General features: G+C 50.0%; 1 protein-coding gene across 1 annotated transcript in view; it reads left to right on the top strand.

The window, feature by feature from the left end:
- The window catches only part of Zcchc24 (zinc finger CCHC-type containing 24), a 53,834-nt gene that overhangs the window by 9,400 nt on the left and 24,176 nt on the right, over positions 1-20,258 (top strand). The window contains exon 2 of the mRNA XM_036199269.1: positions 3,139-3,339. Coding sequence (XP_036055162.1) covers positions 3,139-3,339 — 201 coding nt within the window. The remainder of the gene's footprint in view (positions 1-3,138; positions 3,340-20,258) is intronic.

The following is a 20,258-nucleotide window of genomic DNA, read 5'->3' as shown; positions in this document are numbered from 1 at the left end:
CCTTCTGTTCCAAGAGGGCAGTCCCAACCCTGTGCTCTGCTCAGTTCCTGCAGGCCAGGAAAACAGCCGAGACTTGCCTTTCACCTCTGTGGCCAGAGCTCAAATAGAGCTTTGCAGAGGAAATGGCTCTCTAACATGCAAAGCCTGCCCCTGACCAGGCAAGTTGGACTCTTGGCTCTTTGTTTCAACTGGGTCTGAGTCCCTGCAGCACTCAGAACCTCGGTTTCTCTACTAATAACATGGGAATGTGGTTGAATCAACTGACTACTCTCTAGATTCTTAGTTCTGTGTGTTTGTTTTGGGTTGGGGCTTAGAGAAGAAAGCTGTGGCAATCATGTAGACAGGCTGGGGGACAGTGGAGGCCAGGATCTGGGAGGGGGATTCTAGCCTTGCTGTGTCCATGGAGCTACTAGAGAAGGCATATCTGTGCCCCTCAGTGGCATTTGGGACTATTGAGTTGCCAGAGAGAGGGTGGCTTGCTCAGAAGCTTTTGGCTGTTTGGGGATGCCTGAGGAGCTGTTGTAAGCCCATGAGTGTGGCCACAGGCCTGGGGAGAGGACTGTTTAAGGTGTAATTAGTGTACTTTTGGCATCCACCAAGCTTCCCCTTCCTCTTAAAACAGTCTTGAAGGCTGCAGACTTGTTTAAATCCCTATCCAGCACAAAGCAAAGAAAAGAAAGCGGCAAGAGAAGAGGGTTGTTATTTTGTGAAATTGCAGTTCCCAGCCGTGAGCGTGAGTCACAGGTCTGGAGCTTCAGATTTCTTGTTTGGATGAACTTTTCTCCCAGAGACTGGGACTGTGTTGTCCCAACTCAGGCCACTTTGGTACGATAGAGCCGGTGGCCTCCTGGCACTGGACAGGTCTCCCTGTCAAGATTTAGAGCGACCTGGGAGTTGATGCTCTGAGGCCTGTGAAGTGGCTGCTGCTGCCCAAATTTTTCAGGGCAAAGCAGATTTGGGTCAGGAAGGAGGTCAGGAATGGATTCAGATGGTCCAATGGATTCCGAGTTTTGGCTTGGGGAGAAGGAGGGGTCGAGAGGTGAATGGTGGTGGTGGTGGTGGTTGTGAGAATATGCTTAGTGCCATGGAACTGTATGCTTTAAAATCATTAAACTGGGAACTCATTATGGATATTTGATCACACACCAGAATATGCCTTTGGTCCCAAGCCACCACTGTGGTGACTCTGAGGCGGAGCCCAGAAAACTGTTTTTGTTACTGGTTTCCAGGTCATTCAGTACAAGTTTGGAATACTCATTTCATCTGTTAAGTGGTGACTCACTGGAGTGTGATGAGCGCCAGCTATGTCCCTAAGTGCACAGTTCCTAGGGTTTGGCCTGTCACCATGGCCACCTTGTCTGATTCCCACCAGAGCTGTCCCCCTGTACTTCAGAAAGTGACCCTGTATAGGCTCACTGCCTCCAGCATTGGGGTTGTTGCCTCTTAGGGAGCCGCTCCATCCTGGGCTTGCCCAAGAGCTAGAGTTGGCCTAGACTATGTGCTGATGGTGCTGGAGTGCTCTGACCTGGGTTTTATGGTGCACCAGATGGTTAAGTACATGATTGTCACGAGCCATGTGGTTCCCTCACTGGAGGAAAACTGTGTGCTAGCCGTGTATGCAGCTCTAGGTATGGCATCATTGTGTTCTTCCATGGTCAGACTATGGCCCAAAAAATGTAAGAGGGAGCAGAGGTCCAGAGAAGGAAAGGGCCAGTTCAGGGTCACCCAGCAGTTGTCTGAGGTATGGCCTTACCTGGAAGGTGAGGGCTGGATCCTCTAGGAACTGAGTGACCAGCTTCTGAAGATGGAAACATGAGATTAGAAGCCATTCTCTTTGGGGTTAGGCAGGATGTACTCCATGCCTTAGACGTCTGTCAATTCTGTTCTCTCCCTTTCTCACACTGAGGAGACAGAGGACCGCCCCTGCTCTAGGTCTGCCCCGCCCCCTTTGTAAAGGAGTCTGAGATCTTGGGTTCAGGGATCTTGTTTCTCTATCAGCCTAAGGACTCCTAAAAACAAGGCCTCATCTCCACATTAGCCTGAGGCCAGAGTTCATCTCTGCCCCTTGGGGCATCTGTAGTGGGCTCAGAGGACTCCATCCACTATGCCCGGGTTCACTGTTGACTTTCCCAGGGAAGCTGCTGCTTTCTAGCCTTGGCCCTTCACTAGGAAAGGGGAGCCCTTGGTCATTCCTTGCCAGCCCCACCACAGGGCCCACCTTCACTAAATTCCAGTGTGCCATGCCACCCGGAGCCCGTGATACCTATAAATAGAGGCTGTATACACCAGGAGGGCCTGAGCTGTGTATGCTTGGGAGCTCAAGGGGTGTCTGGTTCCTGTCATGTGGAGGTGGGAGAGGTAGCCACTTCTCTCTCCAGGCTCTCAGAGAGGTGGCTCAGGCTGGCCGAGCTCCTCTGTGCATGGGCTGCCAGTTCTGCAAAATGGCAGCCACACTCCAAGCTCCCAAGTCTTTTCTGTACGAGATGGGAAACAGAGTCGACAGAGATAGCTGACAAGAGGCTTCCCATGATGCTGTCTGTATCAGTCACTCTTCTTGTTTCTAAAGCAGCTTAAGGAAGAAGAGTGTGCATCAGAGGGTACTTCCATCATGACAGGGAGGCCGTGCCATCGGGAGCCTGGGGCCGATGGTCACATTGTTGCAAACCCGATTCGCCTTTTTATTGAGTGCAGGACTTCAGCCCATGGAATGGTGCCTCCCACATTTAGGGTGGGTCTTCCCAAATTGCTTAACCCAATCTGGAAACTCTCTCACACTCACAGACATGCTGAGAGATTTATCTCCTAAGTGATTCTAGATCCTGTCGAGTTGATAGTGTTGGCCTCTCTCTACATCTGGTGCAGTGTGTCAGGAACTGATAGTAACACCAGTCACAGCTGTTAACATCATCGCCATATACCCAGGGGCGGGCCAGACATATGACACAGTACTTTAGACTCAGGACTTCACTTTACCCTTATGCAAGCCTGGGGGGGGGGGGGTCTCTCTCATGTTCCCACAACTAGAGTTAGGGTTTGAACTCAGGCTTTGGGGCTAGCTGGAAGTTCTGTGTGAACTGGTATGGCATGGTAAGTGGAAGCCTCCTTTACCAGAGCCCTGAATGGCCTCTGTCCCCACAGGCGCTGAATAGCAGTGTATACAGGAATGCTTCACCCTATGGCTCCCTCAACAACATCGCAGATGGCCTCAGCTCCCTCACCGAGCACTTCTCAGACCTGGCGCTCACCTCCGAAGCCCGCAAGCCCAGCAAGCGGCCCCCGCCCAACTACCTATGCCACCTCTGTTTCCACAAAGGACACTACATTAAGGATTGCCCTCAGGTAAGGTAGCTTGGCCCTGCTGAGCTCTCTGAGCTTCCTTCCTGCCTGGGTCTGGGGGCAAGTGGACGTCATGGTCTCCAATGCCCCTCTGTTTCCCTGATACTGTTAAGTGAGCTTAGGCTGTCTGGGGTAAATGGACATAGACCCCACTTGGGTCCATGACGCTTGCTCAGCAGTCTGCATGGGGGATTCTGGACCCAAACCAGGCCCTCACATGAGTGAGGTTCTGGCCCTTGGGTGGGTCCCATTAGAGTGGGACAGGAGGCCGCCAGCAATCTCTTCATAACTCTCCAGAGGCCCCATCTGCTCACACTCACCAGGAAGGAATGTGGGCTCCTGGCCAGGAATCCAGATGTGCACCCCCTCCCTAGGATCCACCACAGCCTCCTCTGCCTAGAGCAAGGAAGGATTAGGGTCCTGGCCTGTTGGGGCCCAGGGTAGGTCTAGGTAAAGGCATTAAGTGCCAAGAGACTCGGCGTCCTTCTCAGGGCGCAGGACTGGGAGATGGAGGGTGTTGGGGGCAGCCCCACTCTGTCCCCCGGGCTTTGCTGTGATAAAGCAGAGCTGCTGTGGCCGATTCCACTCCCTGGGTGACAGACACCCCGACAGAGACCGGATTCTGGGGAGGAAGACAGCAGCCATCTTTCTCAGCGCCGGTTGAGCTTATCCGCGATCCTTTCCCCTACTATTTTCACACATTTTCTGTTTTTTGATTTTATAAGGCGGTGCTGGATTTATTTTATATATGTAATGGAAATGGAATCCCATCGACTCTGAAAAGCCATGTTGTATTTACCAGAGTGGAGCTGGGTGGGGAGCCAGGATGGGCTGGCCACTCAATACATCCCAGGCACTCACTTCTCAGGAAGGGCTGTGCTAGGCTTGTGCCCTCTGTGCACCAAGTCTACACAGCTCTTCACAGTTCCAGGGAACTTGCTAGAAAAGCAGAATACCCAGGCCCACCCTAAACCCCCTTGCCTCCCCGAGTGGAGCCCTACATGGTGGGAGCTCCCCACAGATAATGTCCCCCACACTCCACACCCCATCCTTCCGAGGGGGCAGTGAGCAGTGGCCCTTGCAGTCATGTGACTTCACTGGAGGATGAGCTCTCCTCCTTCTCCTCTTCCTCCTCCTCTTCCTCCTCCTCCTCCTCCTCCTCCTCCTCCTCCTCCTCCTCGTCTTCCTCCTCCAGGGCTCTCTGGGTAGAACTCTTATCAGGCAATAGATAAGGATTTTGAGTCTGCCCAGGGCCCCCTAACTGGTAGCTGCTTCCCAGCTAAGAGCTCCCACATGCAAGCCTTTTAGGACACCTCCAGAATCACCTCACTGTGGGCAGCTTGGTAAATGGGTGAACAAGACCCACTCACATTGAGGAGGAGACAGACCCTGTGCCAATGTACCCTGACAGCCAGCCTGTCAGGTAACACTAGTGACTGCCTGTCTGTCAGACTCGCATGAGCCTCTTTCTGAAAGGCTGAGATGAGTACTTTGAGCAAGGAAGGAACTCCTGCAGAAGTTGAGCTGGTCAGGAGATGGGCTAGGATTTTAACTGGGGCAGGGGAGAGTCTTCTGAATACTGGCTTGGTTTCCAGCACAGCGCTGACACGGGCTCTCCTTCGCAGGGATCATTCTCTCTTAGCTCTGTGGCAGGTGAGGGAGGAGGGACTAGTTGGCAGTGGGGCAGATGAGTCTCTGAGAGCTTCGGAGCTGAGGAAGACACAAAATTGCTACTTGGTGCCTCCATGAGTACTGGGACCACCCCTACCTGAGACCTGTGCTCTGTGCAGCCTAGACCAGCTAGAGCTGGCTGAGACTGTCCTATCCTGGTCCGTTCTTGATTGTATTCGGGAACTCCTGGAGGCCCAGGGATCTCACTCTGTAGCCCAGGCTGGCCTTGAACTCACAGAGATCCCACCTGCCTCTGCTTCTCGAGTGCTGGGATTAAAGGTGTGTGCCACCACTGCTCGGCCCACTCTGAACTTGTTTGTTTTTGTTTGTTTGCTTTGTTGTTGTTGTTTTTCGAGACAAGGTTTCTCTGTGTAACTTTGTGTCTTTCCTGGAACTCACTCGTAGCCCAGGCTGGCCTCAAACTCACAGAGATCGCCTGGCTCTGCCTCCCAAGTGCTGGGATTAAAAGCGTGCGCCACTAGTGCATGGAGAACTTTTTTTTTTCTTCTTCTTCTTTTTTATTTTTTCTTTTTGAGCTAAGGATCGAACCCAGGGCCTCACACTTGCTAGGCAAGCGCTCTACCACTGAGCTAAATCCCCAACCCCACTCTGAACTTTAATGTGCCCTTTTGTGAAGTTAGTTTATTCTTGTTCTCCTGTCTTGGTGTGGAGGCAAAAGGTGGTTCACTGACTACACACCTTTGCATTGTTATCGTTTGTTTTTGTTATGAGACAGTCTCTCTGTACAATCCAGGTTGGCCTCAAACTTGTGATCAGTTCCACTTCAGCCACCCTTGTGCTGAGTATGTATAAACCACCATACATGGCCACATCTTCATTTTTGTTTTGTTCTTGTTTGGTTTGGAGACAGGATCTTATATAGCTCAGGCTGGCCCCCAGATTGCTAGGTAGCACCAGCTGGCCTTGAACTCTTGATCCCCTTTCTTCCTTTTCCCAAATGCTGGAATTGGGCCACATCTGCTTTCACATCTGTGTGTGTGTCTGTGATTTGTGTATGTGTGTGAGCGCTCCTGTGTGAGGCCAGAAGCTGGCATCTGGTGTCTTTCTCAATCACCTCTCCAACTACTTTTTTTTTTTTTTTTTAAGCTGAAGATTGAACCCAGGGCCTTGTGCTTGCTAGGCAAGCGCTCTACCACTGAGCTAAATCCCCAACCCTCTCCAAGTACTTTTTAAGCCAGGTCTCTCACTGGAATGAACCAGTTCATCTTGATTGGCCTGCCAACAAACTCCAGAGACCTTCCTATCTCTGCCTCCTGTATGCAGAGAATATAGACATACATGGCCACACCAGGCTTTTATATGGGTACTGTGGATCCAAACTCAGGGTGTTCATTCTCGCATAGCAAGCAGTTGGACAACTGAGCTACCTCCCCAGGCCACCACATCTTCCTTCATTATTGTAAATGTTTATAGCTATGAATTATTCTGTGAGCCATGTCCCATGGTTCGGTGTGTCTTGTCTTTTATATGCCACCTAGTATTTTCTTGAGGGTTCCTCTTGGACCCCCTGGTTATTTAGCAGCGTGTTGTTTAACAGCCACATATTTGTGAGTTTTTCAAATAGCTTTTGATGATTTCAGAATTTATTCCACTGTGGTCAGAGGACATGCTTTGTATTGTTCCACTCCTTCCAAATGCATTGTGGTTGTTGTGGAGCTCAGCATGTGGCTGGCCTAGAGACTGTCCTATGAGAAGTTTGGGTGGGGTGTTGTGGGGATGTCTGCTAGGCATGCTGGCTTACAGTGCTGTTTATGTGTCCTATTGCTTTGTTGATGTTCTGCCCAGTTCTCTATCCATTAAGTGCAGATACCAGTGTCTCCAACCATTATTACTGAATTACTCCTTTGTCTCCATAGCCTATTTTTCTTCATGTGTTTTGGTGTTTTCTTATTAGGTATGCCCTATCTTTCTAATGGTTATAGCTTTCTGATGAATTGATCCTTTTGCCATTGTAAAATGCTCATTTCTTTTTTTCCTCTAGTAACATATTAGAGCTAGAGATGTAGTTCAGTGATAGAGCACTTGTCAAATACATTCAAGGTCTTGGGTTCGATCTTCAGTACCATAGGGAAAACAGAACCGAAACAAAACCCATGACGTCTGTTTTTTTCTGATAGTGGTATACCTGGCTTTCCAGTGGTTGCTTTTATCTATTCAGATATTTGAATCTGAAGTGAGTCTCCTGGAGATAGTGTATGATTGATTGGATTTTAAATTTTCTGCCCAATCTGAAAAAAAATCCCTGCATTTTGATTGGATTCTTTCTAATCCATTTACTTTTAGTATTATTGGTGTAGTTTAATTTACTTCTACCAAGAGTTTTTATTTTATAGATTGCTTATCTTTTATATCTTTTGGCTTTTCGAGACAGGATTTCTCTATGTAGTTTTGGAGCCGGTCCTGGATCTCACTCTGTAGCCCAGGCTGGCCTTGAACTCACAGAGATCCACCTGGCTCTGCCAAGTGCTGGGATTAAAGGTGTGCGCCACCGCTGCCTGGCTCCTCTGTTTAATTCTTATTTCTGTCCTTTGTGTTCATTTTCTAATATAATGGTTTGATTTCTCTAATGATTTTAACACTCTTTTGTAGTGATCTACTTGTGGGATGTGGTTTATGTTATGCATCTTAATTCACTAGCACCACACACAGAAATGCCGGTTTGGGCCTTCGGGTGCTCACTTGTGCTGGGTCCGTTTCTGTGTTCATCCTACAGAGTCTGTTGACCTGCTTGGATGCATTGATGAAGCTGTCATTAGATTTGGGGATTTTTAGGCCATTGTTTCTTCAAATATTCTTTCTGTTCTTTCATCTTTTGTTCTATAGAATAATTTGTAAATGATCCAAATGTGTTTAGAATTCTCCATAGTTTAACTGGGGTAGAATATACCCACAAGCCCTGGCATTTCACAGGGACAGTAAGGAGTATATACAGCTAACACTTTCACTGCCTGGGGCCCTGGTCTAGTAGCATGGGACTTGATTCTTTTCTAACTTAAGAAAAGGCTAGAGGAGAGCTGGGGATGGAGCTCAGTTAGTGGAATGCTTGCCTAACATGCTCAAAGCTCTGAGTTCAATCTCCAGCACTTCATAGGTCAGGGCTAGTGGCTCACACCTATAATTTAGGAACTCAAGAGAAGTTCCATGTCATCCTCTGCTACACACCAAGTTCAAGGACAGCTTGGGATATATGAAACCTCGTTTTAAAGAAGAGGACACATAGCCCTGTAGTGATGGTATTCGCCTTTAATCCCAGCACTTGGAGGCAGTGGCAGGTGGATCTCTGTGAGTTCAAGGCCAGCCTGGGCTACCAAGTGAGTTTCAGGACATCTGGAGCTGTTACATAGAGAAACTCTGTCTCAGAGAAGCAAGCAAATTGAAGAAGAAGGAGAAGGAGAAGGAGAAGGAGAAGGAGAAGGAGAAGAAGAAGAAGAGGAGACAGTAAAAAGAACAGGATAGCTGTCTCCAAGGCTTTGTTCACATGACTCGGGGGCACTGCGAAGGGTACTGAGAGCTACAAGAAGTCTGGAGCCCACAAAGCAGAGGTAGAAGGTGATAGAGATCAGCTGCCCAAGGGACATCATTCCTTGTGGGTGAGGCTGTGCCAGGGCCCATCTAATAGATGTGAGTACTTGTCCAGGAAAACTTAGGAGCCAAGAGTGTTGCCACTTCACTCTTGGAAAAACAAAACAAAGAGCCTTGTAGTCCCTAGGGGACTTTGGGTGTGTGCGGCAGTGTGACAGTTTTGAGGCCGAAGGGTAAATAGTAAAGTCACTGTCCAGTGGCCCCTAAACCCCTCCCTCACTTTCTCCGTAGGGAGGATAATACTCCTCAGTTTCCAGTTCACAAAACCGAGGCCCAGGGAAATCAAATGGCTTGCCCCTGGTCACACAGCTGGTAACTATGTGAACTTGGAACTCAGGTCCTCTGAGTCTAGACCCAGACCTTTTTTGTTTGTTTATGTCCTACATCCACTGTTTTTAAGATCAGAGGTTTTTTTTTTAATTTTTTAATTATGTTTACAGAAGAGGGTGGCAGATCTCATTACAGATGGTTGTGAGCCACCATGTAGTTGCTGGGAATTGAACTCAGGACCATTTGGAAGAGCAGTCGGTGCTCTTAACCTCTGAGCCATCTCTCCAGCCCCCAGATCAGAGATTTTTTTAAGACAAAGTTCTTTCTGTAGCTCTGGCTCTCCTGGAACTCACTCTGTAGACCAGGCTGGCCTCAAACTCAAGAGATCCACCTGCCTTTGCCTTCTAAGTCCTGAGATTAAAGGTGTGTGCCATCCCACCTGGCAAGATCAGAGGTCTTTAAAAGAGAGGGGCTGCTGGAAATAGAGGCTAAGAAACCACACCTGCCCATTCTGACCAAATTGGTGTGCTCCGTAATTCACCACAGTTCCATCCTCAAGGGGTCTTCTGCCAGTTAAAGCAGAGAGGTCAGAGTGGCATTGGACTGGCAGCTCTGGTGGCGTAGAGTCCTGTTGTCGGCAGGGGAGGCCTAGGTAGTACCTGCTAGCTGCCTGTGGTGTTGACATCTGCTGCCTAATGGGGCAGGACCCTGAGGTTCTGATCCTCTAGTCCTTCCAGCTCGGCCTGTGTATTTGTAGTGGGGGCTGTAAATGCAACCTTTCTAAGTGTCTTTTGGGTGCTGGCATGCTTCTGGGGTAGGCACAGAGAGGGGAGGAACTAGACAAGGAGAGAAGGCATCCCAGGCCTCTCTGGGTACTGCATGCCCTGGTTCACAGCTGGCACACACAGAGGAGAGGCAGGAGGTGTGGTCAGAGCAGGTGGTGAAGGCCTGCGTGCCAGGCTGTAACCCTGGGCTTAGTGTTGAAGGCAGGGAAGCCATCTGGGTTTAGGTAACAGGCTCATGTTAACAGTTTGAAAGACCATTCTGGGGGCAGGTGGGGCCTGGATAGGAGGAGGCCTGGCTGCTACAGAGGGCAGCCTGTGAGTCTGGGTAAAAGGTGAAGAGACCAGAGGAAAGGCATGGGGAGCAGAGGTGGAGGATGAGGCAGCCTAGAATACCACAGGGAAAGAAGAAAGGGCCCCTTTGGGGCTCAGAGGCTCAGTACATTGCAGATAGCAGGAATAAAAGCTCAAATCAGGAAACATTACACTTGAAGACCCAAGAGACCCCTCCTGGCTACCTCTCCACAGCACAGGCAGTGTCAAGGCTCATAGTCTTTTTAGGGGTCTACAGAAATGGCTCTTCTCTTACGTGTTTTAAGACCATGAAAGGAAGTAAATATAATAATAACAGTAAGATGTAATTAGGATCTAGCCTGGGTGTCTACACTAACACAGAAAATGTGATTATTTTCTTATAATATAAAGGAAGGGCCACACAAAGGAACACATGCCTATGGACATGAAACTCATCAGGTAGCCCTAAGAGGGACTGGTGGCCGCTTGCAGTTAGGTGGTCTTGCTGATTACAGGAAAGCACACGGGGTCTGCATGCCACCAGTAAGGATTATGATGCTAGTAAGGGATCCCGTTAGGACAAGGAAAGAGCCTTGAATGTTTTTAGCTCAAAGGCCAAGTTCAAGTCATCCTTCTGTGTGTTGCTCTGCTGTGCAGCACTTGGTAAGTTGCCTAACCTGTCTGGGCTACTTCTCCACATCTGCAATTGGCCTTGCACTTCCGTTAACTTGGAGGCTGTGTTAGGAGTTGGGGTAGTATACTACTCAGGATCTGGTGTCCTTTGTCTAAGACCTCCTTCTTCCTAGCCATGCCAAGCTTGGCAGCCACCCTGCGAGCCCTCACCTGGGAGCAGAAATTCTCCAAGCCTGTACCTCCCCTACTCCCAAGACCTTGATGAGCAATGGTCCCTGTCTTGAGGGAGGTCCAGGGAGGGTTGTCACCTGTGCCTCCATGTCCAGCTAAGGGCTGGAGCCCAGGGGAGCACGGGCCTGAGTCAGCACGCCTGGCTGCTAATGTGATCCAGATGTCAGACGAGCAAAATCATCACCCCCACCCAGCTGGCAGCTCGGGTTTCTTGGAGATTGCAAAAGAAAACGAAAAATAGAGCAGAGAGAGGCTCAGATCCCAGCATAGCTGAAACTGTAGGATGTAGATAGTTTCAGGGTCTTGCTAGGAGAGGGGTGTTGGCCCTGCAGCCTACCCTTGGGCACCAGCCTTGCCTCTCACATAGGCTGGAGGGGCCGGTCCCTGAGGGCTTGTGTGTTCAAAGGCAATAAACTGGGCTGACCAGCCATGTCTGATCCTGGCCTGGGTGGTCAACCCCTCAGTCTAGTCCTGACCTAGCAGCAGGTTTGGGTATTCCCTGGGGTCAGAGTGGGTGGAGCTGCCCAAGGGACAGAGGGAGAGGGACTGTGGCTCTGTGGGGTTTCCCTTGCAGAACTCAGGCCAGGGACTAGAAGTTTCTTAGAGCCTCCAAGCTGAGTGACATGGAAAGCTGGAAGAGGTTAGCCCGCTCATTGAGCCCAGCTCCTTTCCTCTGCATGGGAGCACCTCCCATCGGAGGGAACCCATGAAGGAAAGTTCTTGGGCTGAAAGGTTTCAAGGCTCTTGTCAGCCCAGAGCTTCTGTGGCTTGGACTTGGTGTGAGTGTGCCTCTCAAGGGCTCATGTGTAGGGAGCTTGACTACCACAGTGTTGATGGATGAAGCACGAAGTGGTGGGACTTTAAGAGGTGAGGCCTGGCGGGAGGTGGTCAAGTCATTGCAAGGAAAGGCGGTAACTCTCCTATGATCCTGGTATGTCTTGGGAAAGGGTTATTATGAAAGAGCAGGCTTCTCCCTTTACCAGGTGACCCCTTGGTCTTTCTAGCACTAGTGTCCTTCTCCATGGGAGCTTCAGAGGACTTGGTGTTTAGACTTCTAGCCAAAACTGTGAGTTAAATAAACGCATTTCCTTCGTGAAATGTGAGCTTTGAGTATTATTATTATTATTATTATTATTATTATTATTATTATTATTATTATAGTAACAAAAAACCCAGAGAGGACCACCAGTGAGCTGGTGGGGAACTAAGGGCTTTCCTACAGAACCTGAGCTGGGATGACTTTATAGAAAGATCTGCAGAGGGAAGAAGGGAGAGAGCCAGAAGCAGGAGAGGAAGGAAGAGGAGGAGGAGGAAGAGAGAGGGAAAAGGGAGGCTAACAGCACTATTTTGTGATTCCACGGAGGAATCCTGGGCTGGGGGCAGGTAGGAATGATCCCTCTGGAACCCAGGATGGCTTCCTGTGGGGACCTGGGCTGTGATGCTCTAGCTCCTATCTCAGTACCTGGGATGCCACGAGTGCCCAGAAATGTTCTCAGGAGCATTGCTGGGGGCGTATGACCGCTGCTTGGCCTAGGGTCTCATGGGCCCTGGTGTTGGAGGTACCGGGACTCCGGTTGTGTCCCAGCCTTCCCTCCCTCCCTTCTGACCCCCTGCTGCCTCACATCACCCCTGTGTGGCTTCTTACCAGCTGTGAGCTCTGGGAAAGTAAGCCAGTCTTTCCAGGTCTTGTTTCCTCCTATTTCTAGTGAGGATCCTGAAAAGTTGGGCCTCGGAGCATGCTTGGAGGCCACTGTTTACCCCAAGCATCTCCTGCATTCTTTGGGCACTTACACTAGTGGCTGTCATTATTTTTAGGCTGCAGTTTAGCTCTTTCAAACTGGTTTGGGGCATCCCAAAGTCTGGAGTGTACCTCAGAGCTGTGGGGTCCCTAGAGGGCTCTGGGCCTCCCCTCCCACCCTCTGCCCACAGAAGGGGCTACTTCTGGGATGGGCTGTAGGGGGCCAGGTGACAAGGCTGTGTTTCCTCAGGGGCTTGGGAGGAGCAGGGGACAGTTCCAAGTACTTGGGACCATGCAGGGGAGATTCCTGGAAGAGGCTCAGGGGATCTGTTCTACCCAGAATGGTAATCCAGGAAGAGGGCTGGTGGGTGCATGGCTGTCAGCTCCTCCTGGCTCCAGTGGAGGGATGGATTCACCAGGTCTCACTCTGCCTAGCCCAGACAAGAGGGGACAGCTTTAGAGGTGGCATGAGAGTGAAGGAAGAGGGGTGTGGTGCAGGACACGTGACAGGAAGGAGCCATGCAGCCAGTTTCACATCCTCAGCTGGTGGTTCTCTTTGTAAGCATCATACACTTCGAGAAGGAGTCCCCACATCTCCATGACCCCTAGGGACAGGGAAGAGGGCAGAGCCTGGAAGGAGGACTCACCCCCAGACTTGAGCGACTTGCCAGGCCTGGGGACAGAGCGTTGAGATGGAGCAAGGCCGCCTGTGCTGGTCAGCCTGTTGTCACTGTCATGAAGTACCTGACACAAGCTGGCCTTCTGAAGGGGGTTATTAGTAGAGCCTGGAGCTTCCACCAAGTGGTTTAGCACAGGCTCAGGCTAGGGCCACCCCTTGGCTGCACAGCTGCACAGCCGCATGGCTGCACGGCTGCCTGGCCGCATGGCTGGTGGTGGGAACACACATGAGAGCATGTGAGCAGTTCAGATCAGAACAGGGGAGAGAGGCGAGGGCTGGCTCCCACTTTTATAAGCGCTCTCTGGGGGAACCACCAAGGAGTCACATGAAAACCACTGTGATGCCTTACTAAGGTGTAGCCCAAGGAGCTAGGGACCTCTTTCTGCCTTGTACCACCTCCTGGTGCCTCAGCCTCTGGGACTGAACTCCCAACACAGGATCATTGGGGGGCACTCAAACCGTATCCAAACCACAGCAGCATCCTTGGGTTGGGGCACCTCCTCCAGTCAGCCTCCTCTGATTCTCCCTGCTGTGGTTGCTGAATGCTAGAAGGACCATGGAGGGTCCCCAGGGCCAGGCCCTTAGCCTGTGCTTCTCACACGGCTTGTGTTTGTCTTGGGACTGTTCAAGGAAGAGCTGGCTTTGAAGGCCCATGACTCCAGCCAGGCCAGCCTTCAGGCGGCCGAGCTTCCCTGAACTGGCCTGGGACTTCTGTCTTGTGCCTGCCCACTGGATGGCCTTGGCTAGGCATGGCTTCTCTTGCCTCACAGGGTAGAATGTGCAGGCTGAGATGCCTCCCTGCTTGGCTCCTCTGGCACTTGGCATGCAGCTGCTCTTGTGAGATTTGTTGTTACTCTTGAGATCCTTAGCCCCAAAGCCTCACCCACCTTCACTGGGAAAGTGAGGCTGGGGCTGGAGCAAGACTCCTGGGATATAACAGACACTGACCCTTCCCCTTGCCTTCTTCCTACCTCTAACGTATGTTGACCCTGTATTCTTGAACACACACACACACACATACACACACATGCACACGCACACATTCACACACATGCACACGCACACATACACACACACGCACACGTGCACACGCACACACACACATGCACACATACATACACACACATGCACATGCACACACACACCAGCACACACATGTATGCACACTCACATACTTGGTGTTTTCCAGGCTGCTAAGCCCTACCTCATGTTGCATCCCATCTGGCACTGCCTCTTCTCTTGTCCCCTTCAGAGCCCAACTGAATCCACCTCCCTTTAGGGACTCCTCCCCAGCCATCCCATGCCTGTGGGAACCTGGCCTTATGGCTGAGCTGACTCTTGGTTCCTTCACAATACTCACTGGCTTAAGCCCCAGAGGACCAGAACAGCAGCCAGCAGGTCCTCTAGGATGAGCTGGAGAGCCAGGAGACCTCAGGCCCTGCTGCACTGAAGGCAGGATGGGAAGTTGTTTGCTAGGCAGGGCTGCTTATTACCCTGCGTCTGGTTCAGATTAGCTACAAGGGGGTTTAGAGGCGGGAGAGCCAACTGGTTGACCTTGCTGGGCCTCAGTCTTCCCTTCTGTATGATGGGTCCGTGAACACACATCCAGCTTTAAGGCTTCTGTGAGGATCTTCTGAGCTGATAGGGACAAATGAAAGGAAAATCAAGGGTATGGCTGCTTCTGGACATTGGGAGGCTAGAGCCTGGGCACTTGAAGTGACCACTGCTTTAGCAGAAGCTTCAAAGTGCCGGCTCAGGTTGAGGGTGTGGCTCAGTGGTAGAGTTCCACCTTCCACTAGCACATGGAAAGACGTACGTTCAGTTTCCTGCAGCAGGAGAGTCCATGTGGCCTCAAGCCTTCTGGGTCACTCCTGGCCACACTGGAGTTCAGGAGCTACTGGCCCATAGTACAGTGACCCCTATTCTCCTTGTCCTGGGGTCAGCATAGTGGGTCTGCCTTCTAAAGCTTCATGGGAGTCTTGCCTAGGAATTCCCGTCTAGTTACAGGAAATTCCCATGCCAGTCTGCTTTGGATCCAGAGGATGGTGGACTGGGGGATGGGGTGGGCAAAGGCACTGAACACAGAGGTGGGGCTACTCCGAGTGGCTCGGGAGTCAGCAAGGCCACCAGATCTGGGACAGGGCAGGGGAGGGGAGCACCTTAGCTAGGTGCAGGAAGATGGGGCTGAGCAAACCAATGGCATTTGACCCAGGCAGTCTCCATGGACACCAGACAGGGCAAAGGACCAAAAGTACAGCTGCTGTGTTTAGATTAGACTAACAGCAGGACTTCCTAATGGATCAGGAACACACCAGTACGGACAGACACAGAGGGCTTTCATCCCCTGAAATGGTGGGCTTGCTCTGTGAGGTCCTGCACAGACCAGGGAAGGGCAGCAGAGGTCTCTGTCGGGCCTCCCACCCTGAGACTGTTCCAGGTGTGCCTATCTTTTACCATTATGACGCAACATTGTCATGTGCAAAGGCCGTGCATGGAACTGAGTTATAAACACACACACACACACACACACACACACACCCTTGTTACGTATGAAAAGTAATGATTTTGAGTTGATCCACATTTGAAGCTATCCTGGGATTTGTGTACCTCACAGATTGCAGGCTGGACATATCTGGAGCTCTAGACAAGCCACATCATTTATCTAAGGCTACAGCTGGGCCCAGGCTGTCACAGCAGAAGTCCTGGATTTTTTTTTTTTTTTGGAAGAAAATGGTTTATTTAGCTAACATTTCCGGGCTCCAGTCCATCACTGAGGAGAGTTGGGGCAGAACTGCAGCAGGAATCTGAAGCAGAAACCATGGAGGGTGAAGCTTGCTAGCCTGCTGCAGGAGCTTTCTTCCTTTTTCTTCTTTTCATTTTTATTCATTTATTTATTTTTCTATTATCAGCTTGATACAGTACAAATTCTCCTCCTAATAGTGAAATGTTTCACTGAGGCTTGCCCAGTAATTGAGTAAACCCAAAACTTATTATAAGCCACAGTCATCCTAGGGTCCCCCCTGCTATAAAGCCTCACTGTGATTCTGTGGGTTGCAGGCTGATTGTTCTTTGCTTTAGATCTAGTATCCACTTAAGAGTGAGTACATACCATGTTTGTCCTTCTGAGTTGGGGTTACCTCACTCAGGATGATTTTTTCTAGTTCCATCCATTTGCCTGCAAATTTCATGCTGTCATTGTTTTTCTCTGCTGAGTAGTACTTCATTGTGTATATGTACCACATTTTCTTAATCCATTCTTCAGTTGACAGGCATCTAGGTTGTTTCCAGGTTCTGGCTATTATGAATAGTGCTACTATGAACATAGTTGAGCATGTATGTTTGTGGTATGATTGAGCATTCCTTGGGTATATGCCCAAGAATGGTATGGCTGGGTCTTGAGGTAGATGAATTCCCAATTTTCTGAGAAACCGCCATACTGACTTCCACAGTGGTTGTACAAGTTTGCATTCCCACCAACAGTGGAGGAGTGTTCCCTTTGCTCTGCATCCTCTCCAACATTGACTGTCATTAATGTTTTTGATCATAGCCATTCTGACAGGTGTAAGGAGGTATCTCAGAGTCATTTTGATTTTCATTTCTCTGATGATTAAGGATGCTGAGCATTTCCTTAAATGTCTTTCATCCACTTGAGATTCTTCTTTTGAGAATTCTCTGTTTAGTTCTTTAGCCCATTTTTAAATTAGATTGTTCAGTATTTTGATGTCTCATTTCTTGAGTTCTTTATATACTGTGGAGATTAGTCCTCTGTCAGATGTGGGGTTGGTGAAGATCTTTTCCCATCTGTAGGCTGTCTTTTTGTCTTATTGACCATGTCTTTTGCCCTGCAAAAGCTTCTCAGTTTCAGGAGGTCCCATTGATTGATTGTTTCTCTCAGTGTCTGTGCTGCTGGTGTTATAATTAGGAAGTGATCTCCTGGGCCAATGCGTTCAAGAGTAATAAGGCCTGGATTTTAACTGCCATCCCCAAAGCTTCTTCTTTTTTTTTTTTTTTTTTTTTTTTTTTTGAGACAGAGTTTCTCTGTGTAGCTTTCCGCCTTTCCTGGAACTCACTTGGTAGCCCAGGCTGGCCTCGAACTCACAGAGATCCTCTACCTCCCGAGTGCTGGGATTAAAGGTGTGCGCCACCACCGCCCGGCAGCTTCTACTTTCTACAGGGTTCTTGGGAGTGAGGATTGGCCTTAAGGACCCTGGTGACCCTCCTCGAGGCCATGGTAGTCACTGTACATGTGTAGGCCAAAAGCTGTCTTGAAGCCTAGAAGACCTATATGTCTCACTCTCTTCTGGCCTGCTTGGTACCTAGGGTTCTAGAAGCACCCAAAGCAGAGGTTCCTCTAGGGAGGCAGCAGAACCTCTGGAGCTAGAGGGGTCCAAGAAGGAGGATACAAGGAGAGGCTGGGCGCTTGACCTTGGCGTAGAGGCTGGGGGACACTGCTGTATATCCTTGATTCAGTCACTTGTAGTCCTCTGTTTCCCTATAACAGGGAAGAGTTGAACCCAATCAATGGTGCTCATTTGGGATTTCCCCTTAGGAGTGCCTGGGATGTGTTATCTTGTTTATTTTGGAGGTGCCCTAAATGTTGACTGGGGAGGTCTAGAGCAGGCCTAGACACACAGGTTTGTCTAGATGTTCAGACCATTGTGATGGGCAGCTGGGCAAAAGTACAGTGCCCAGTGTGAAATGGCGTGGTACCCAGATGAGAGGATCTGCAGATGAGCAAGCTACATGTCCTGAGGTCCCCAGGGCTCCTACTCCCTCCTGCCTGTGCTCCATCCTAGACTCCTGGTCCAAGTAGCCATAGAGCTTGTACCTTGGAAGCAGGCTTCCTTCTGGATGGCCCTGGCTCTCGGGGATGTGGATGGTGTGGTTTCAGGTCTCTGATCTGTCCATGCCCAAGTTCCATCATTCTAAGCCTCACACAGATGTCTGGGTTCTCATGGGCTCTCGTTCTGGGGATGAAGTCTCCTGCTTGAGTGTGGTACATCACCCTCCCAAATTCTAGAGCCTAAGATACAGTGCTGTTGTGGCTTTAACACTATGTCAGAGTCTAAACTCAGTAACTCTGCAACGATCTGCTAGGCCATCTGGGCCAATGGCTACTGGAGCCCAGGGTAGGGCCTCTGTCTTCCTGAGACAAGGTGGTAGTTGTATGAGTATGGACACAAGTCATTCCATTCTGCTTTGGGGGACAGTGAGAGTGGGGAGAGCAGAGACCCTGTAGAACTCCTGTACTCTGGCTCCACCCCCAGCACTACAGAGGAGGAGTGAACGATAGAGAAGATGTGAGGGCCACTGTGCAGCCAGGACAGTGGCATAGGCACACAGCAGCACCTCTGGATTATGTTTTGTATCCACACATCTCACAGCAGCGCTGTCGTTGCCCAGGGTAGCAGATTAGGCTGCAACATGAGGGGCTGTAACATATAAAAGACCTCTCCAGCTCCTCCCTGACCTAACCCCAGATGGAGAGCAGAGACCCAGGAGGAGATGAATTGCTTAGTAAGAATGGCACCCTGTCTCTCAGCTGTTATTGCATGGTCCTTTCCAGCTAGTCCTACCTAGGCCTGAAGTTTTGCACAGAACCACCTTGTTTCTGTAGGACCCAGATGAGCTTCTGTCCTTCTAAGGTAACAGAGACCATCCCAACCCCCAGGATTATACACTTACCTGTAGCCTGGTGACTGCACCAAGCCCAGCTCTCTCAGCCCCATGTGACCCTAACCCCAGGCCATTTTCAGGCCAGCTAGACCACACAGTCATGCATAAGGACTGGTGTCCCACCCCTCACCTGTCATCCCCTACTTCTGCTATGTGCTAGAACATCAAGCCTGGAGCCATGACATAGAAGGTGGGCTGCAAAGAGTCACACCGAATGACCCTGATTCTCTGTGTGACCTTGAAAATGTCCCTGCACCTCTCTAGTTTCTTCCATGCTTAGGGACAGTGGAATGTGACTCAGAACGACCATGAGGATTCAGCAACATCTTGTAAGGACAAACCTGGCACATTGAGAAGGGGCAGAGGCTGCCCACATGCCTGCCAGCTTATCAGTCTTGGCACTAAGCCTGTCTTGGTGAGAGCTTGTGTTTTTGGAAGGAGACTGGGTGGCTACTTTTATAGTCACTTTAGGAGTGAAATTATGCTTTTCAGAAAACCTGGGTTTTTAAAGGGCTATCAAAGTACAGGAGGAAGAGTCTAAGGATACATGAAGTACTAGGCACATTGGTAATGGTGAGGATGATGGTGGTGATAATGATGGTGATGATGATAAAGATAGTGATGAGGTCATAGTGGTGATGGTGGTGGTGATACCAGTTATGATGATGATGATGATGATGATGATGATGATGATGATGATGGTGATAGTGATAATAATAATTGCAATGATGGTAGTGATGATTATAGTGGTGGTATGGTGATGATGATGGTGGTGGTGATCATGACTGTGATTATGGCTACTATAAACTGAATTCTAACCATATGCCAAGCATTTGCTTTCAGTGAGCCCAACTGTTGTCTTCCCTACTTGGATGATGGCAACCTAAGACTCAGAGAGATGGGGAAATTCCCTACACTCTTTCTGCTGTTCAGTGGTATTGGCGTTCAAACCCAGGTTTCTAGGGCTATGTGTGAAGAGATCCAATTTCATTTGCCATCACTGGATGAGAGGTTGCAGGTCACTCGATGGGCAGTGGCCACTTCTCTGTGGGGCCACAAACACCTCACGGCAGGGAAACAGGAGACATACTTTATTTTTTCCAACAGATATGGAAGAATTGCGGTTTCTTTCCTCCTTCTGCACAATTCTCCTTATTTCCCATGTGGCTCTTTTTTGTCATTTTTAGAAATCCAGCGCTGCCTGTGGCCTTGGACCCACTTGCAGCCCACCTTGGCTGTGGAGATGTGCATGAGCACAGAGCTCCTGAGGCATGGGGGTGTGTGTGTGTGTGCATGCTCCCCATGCCAGGCCTGTGCTGTTACAACAGGGCCAGGGCCGTGCTGT

This window comes from Onychomys torridus, chromosome 9, assembly GCF_903995425.1.
Source record: "Onychomys torridus chromosome 9, mOncTor1.1, whole genome shotgun sequence".
Classification (NCBI taxonomy): domain Eukaryota; kingdom Metazoa; phylum Chordata; class Mammalia; order Rodentia; family Cricetidae; genus Onychomys; species Onychomys torridus.
Note: the sequence above shows the minus strand (reverse complement) of the source record. Positions and strands in the feature narration are given on the sequence as shown.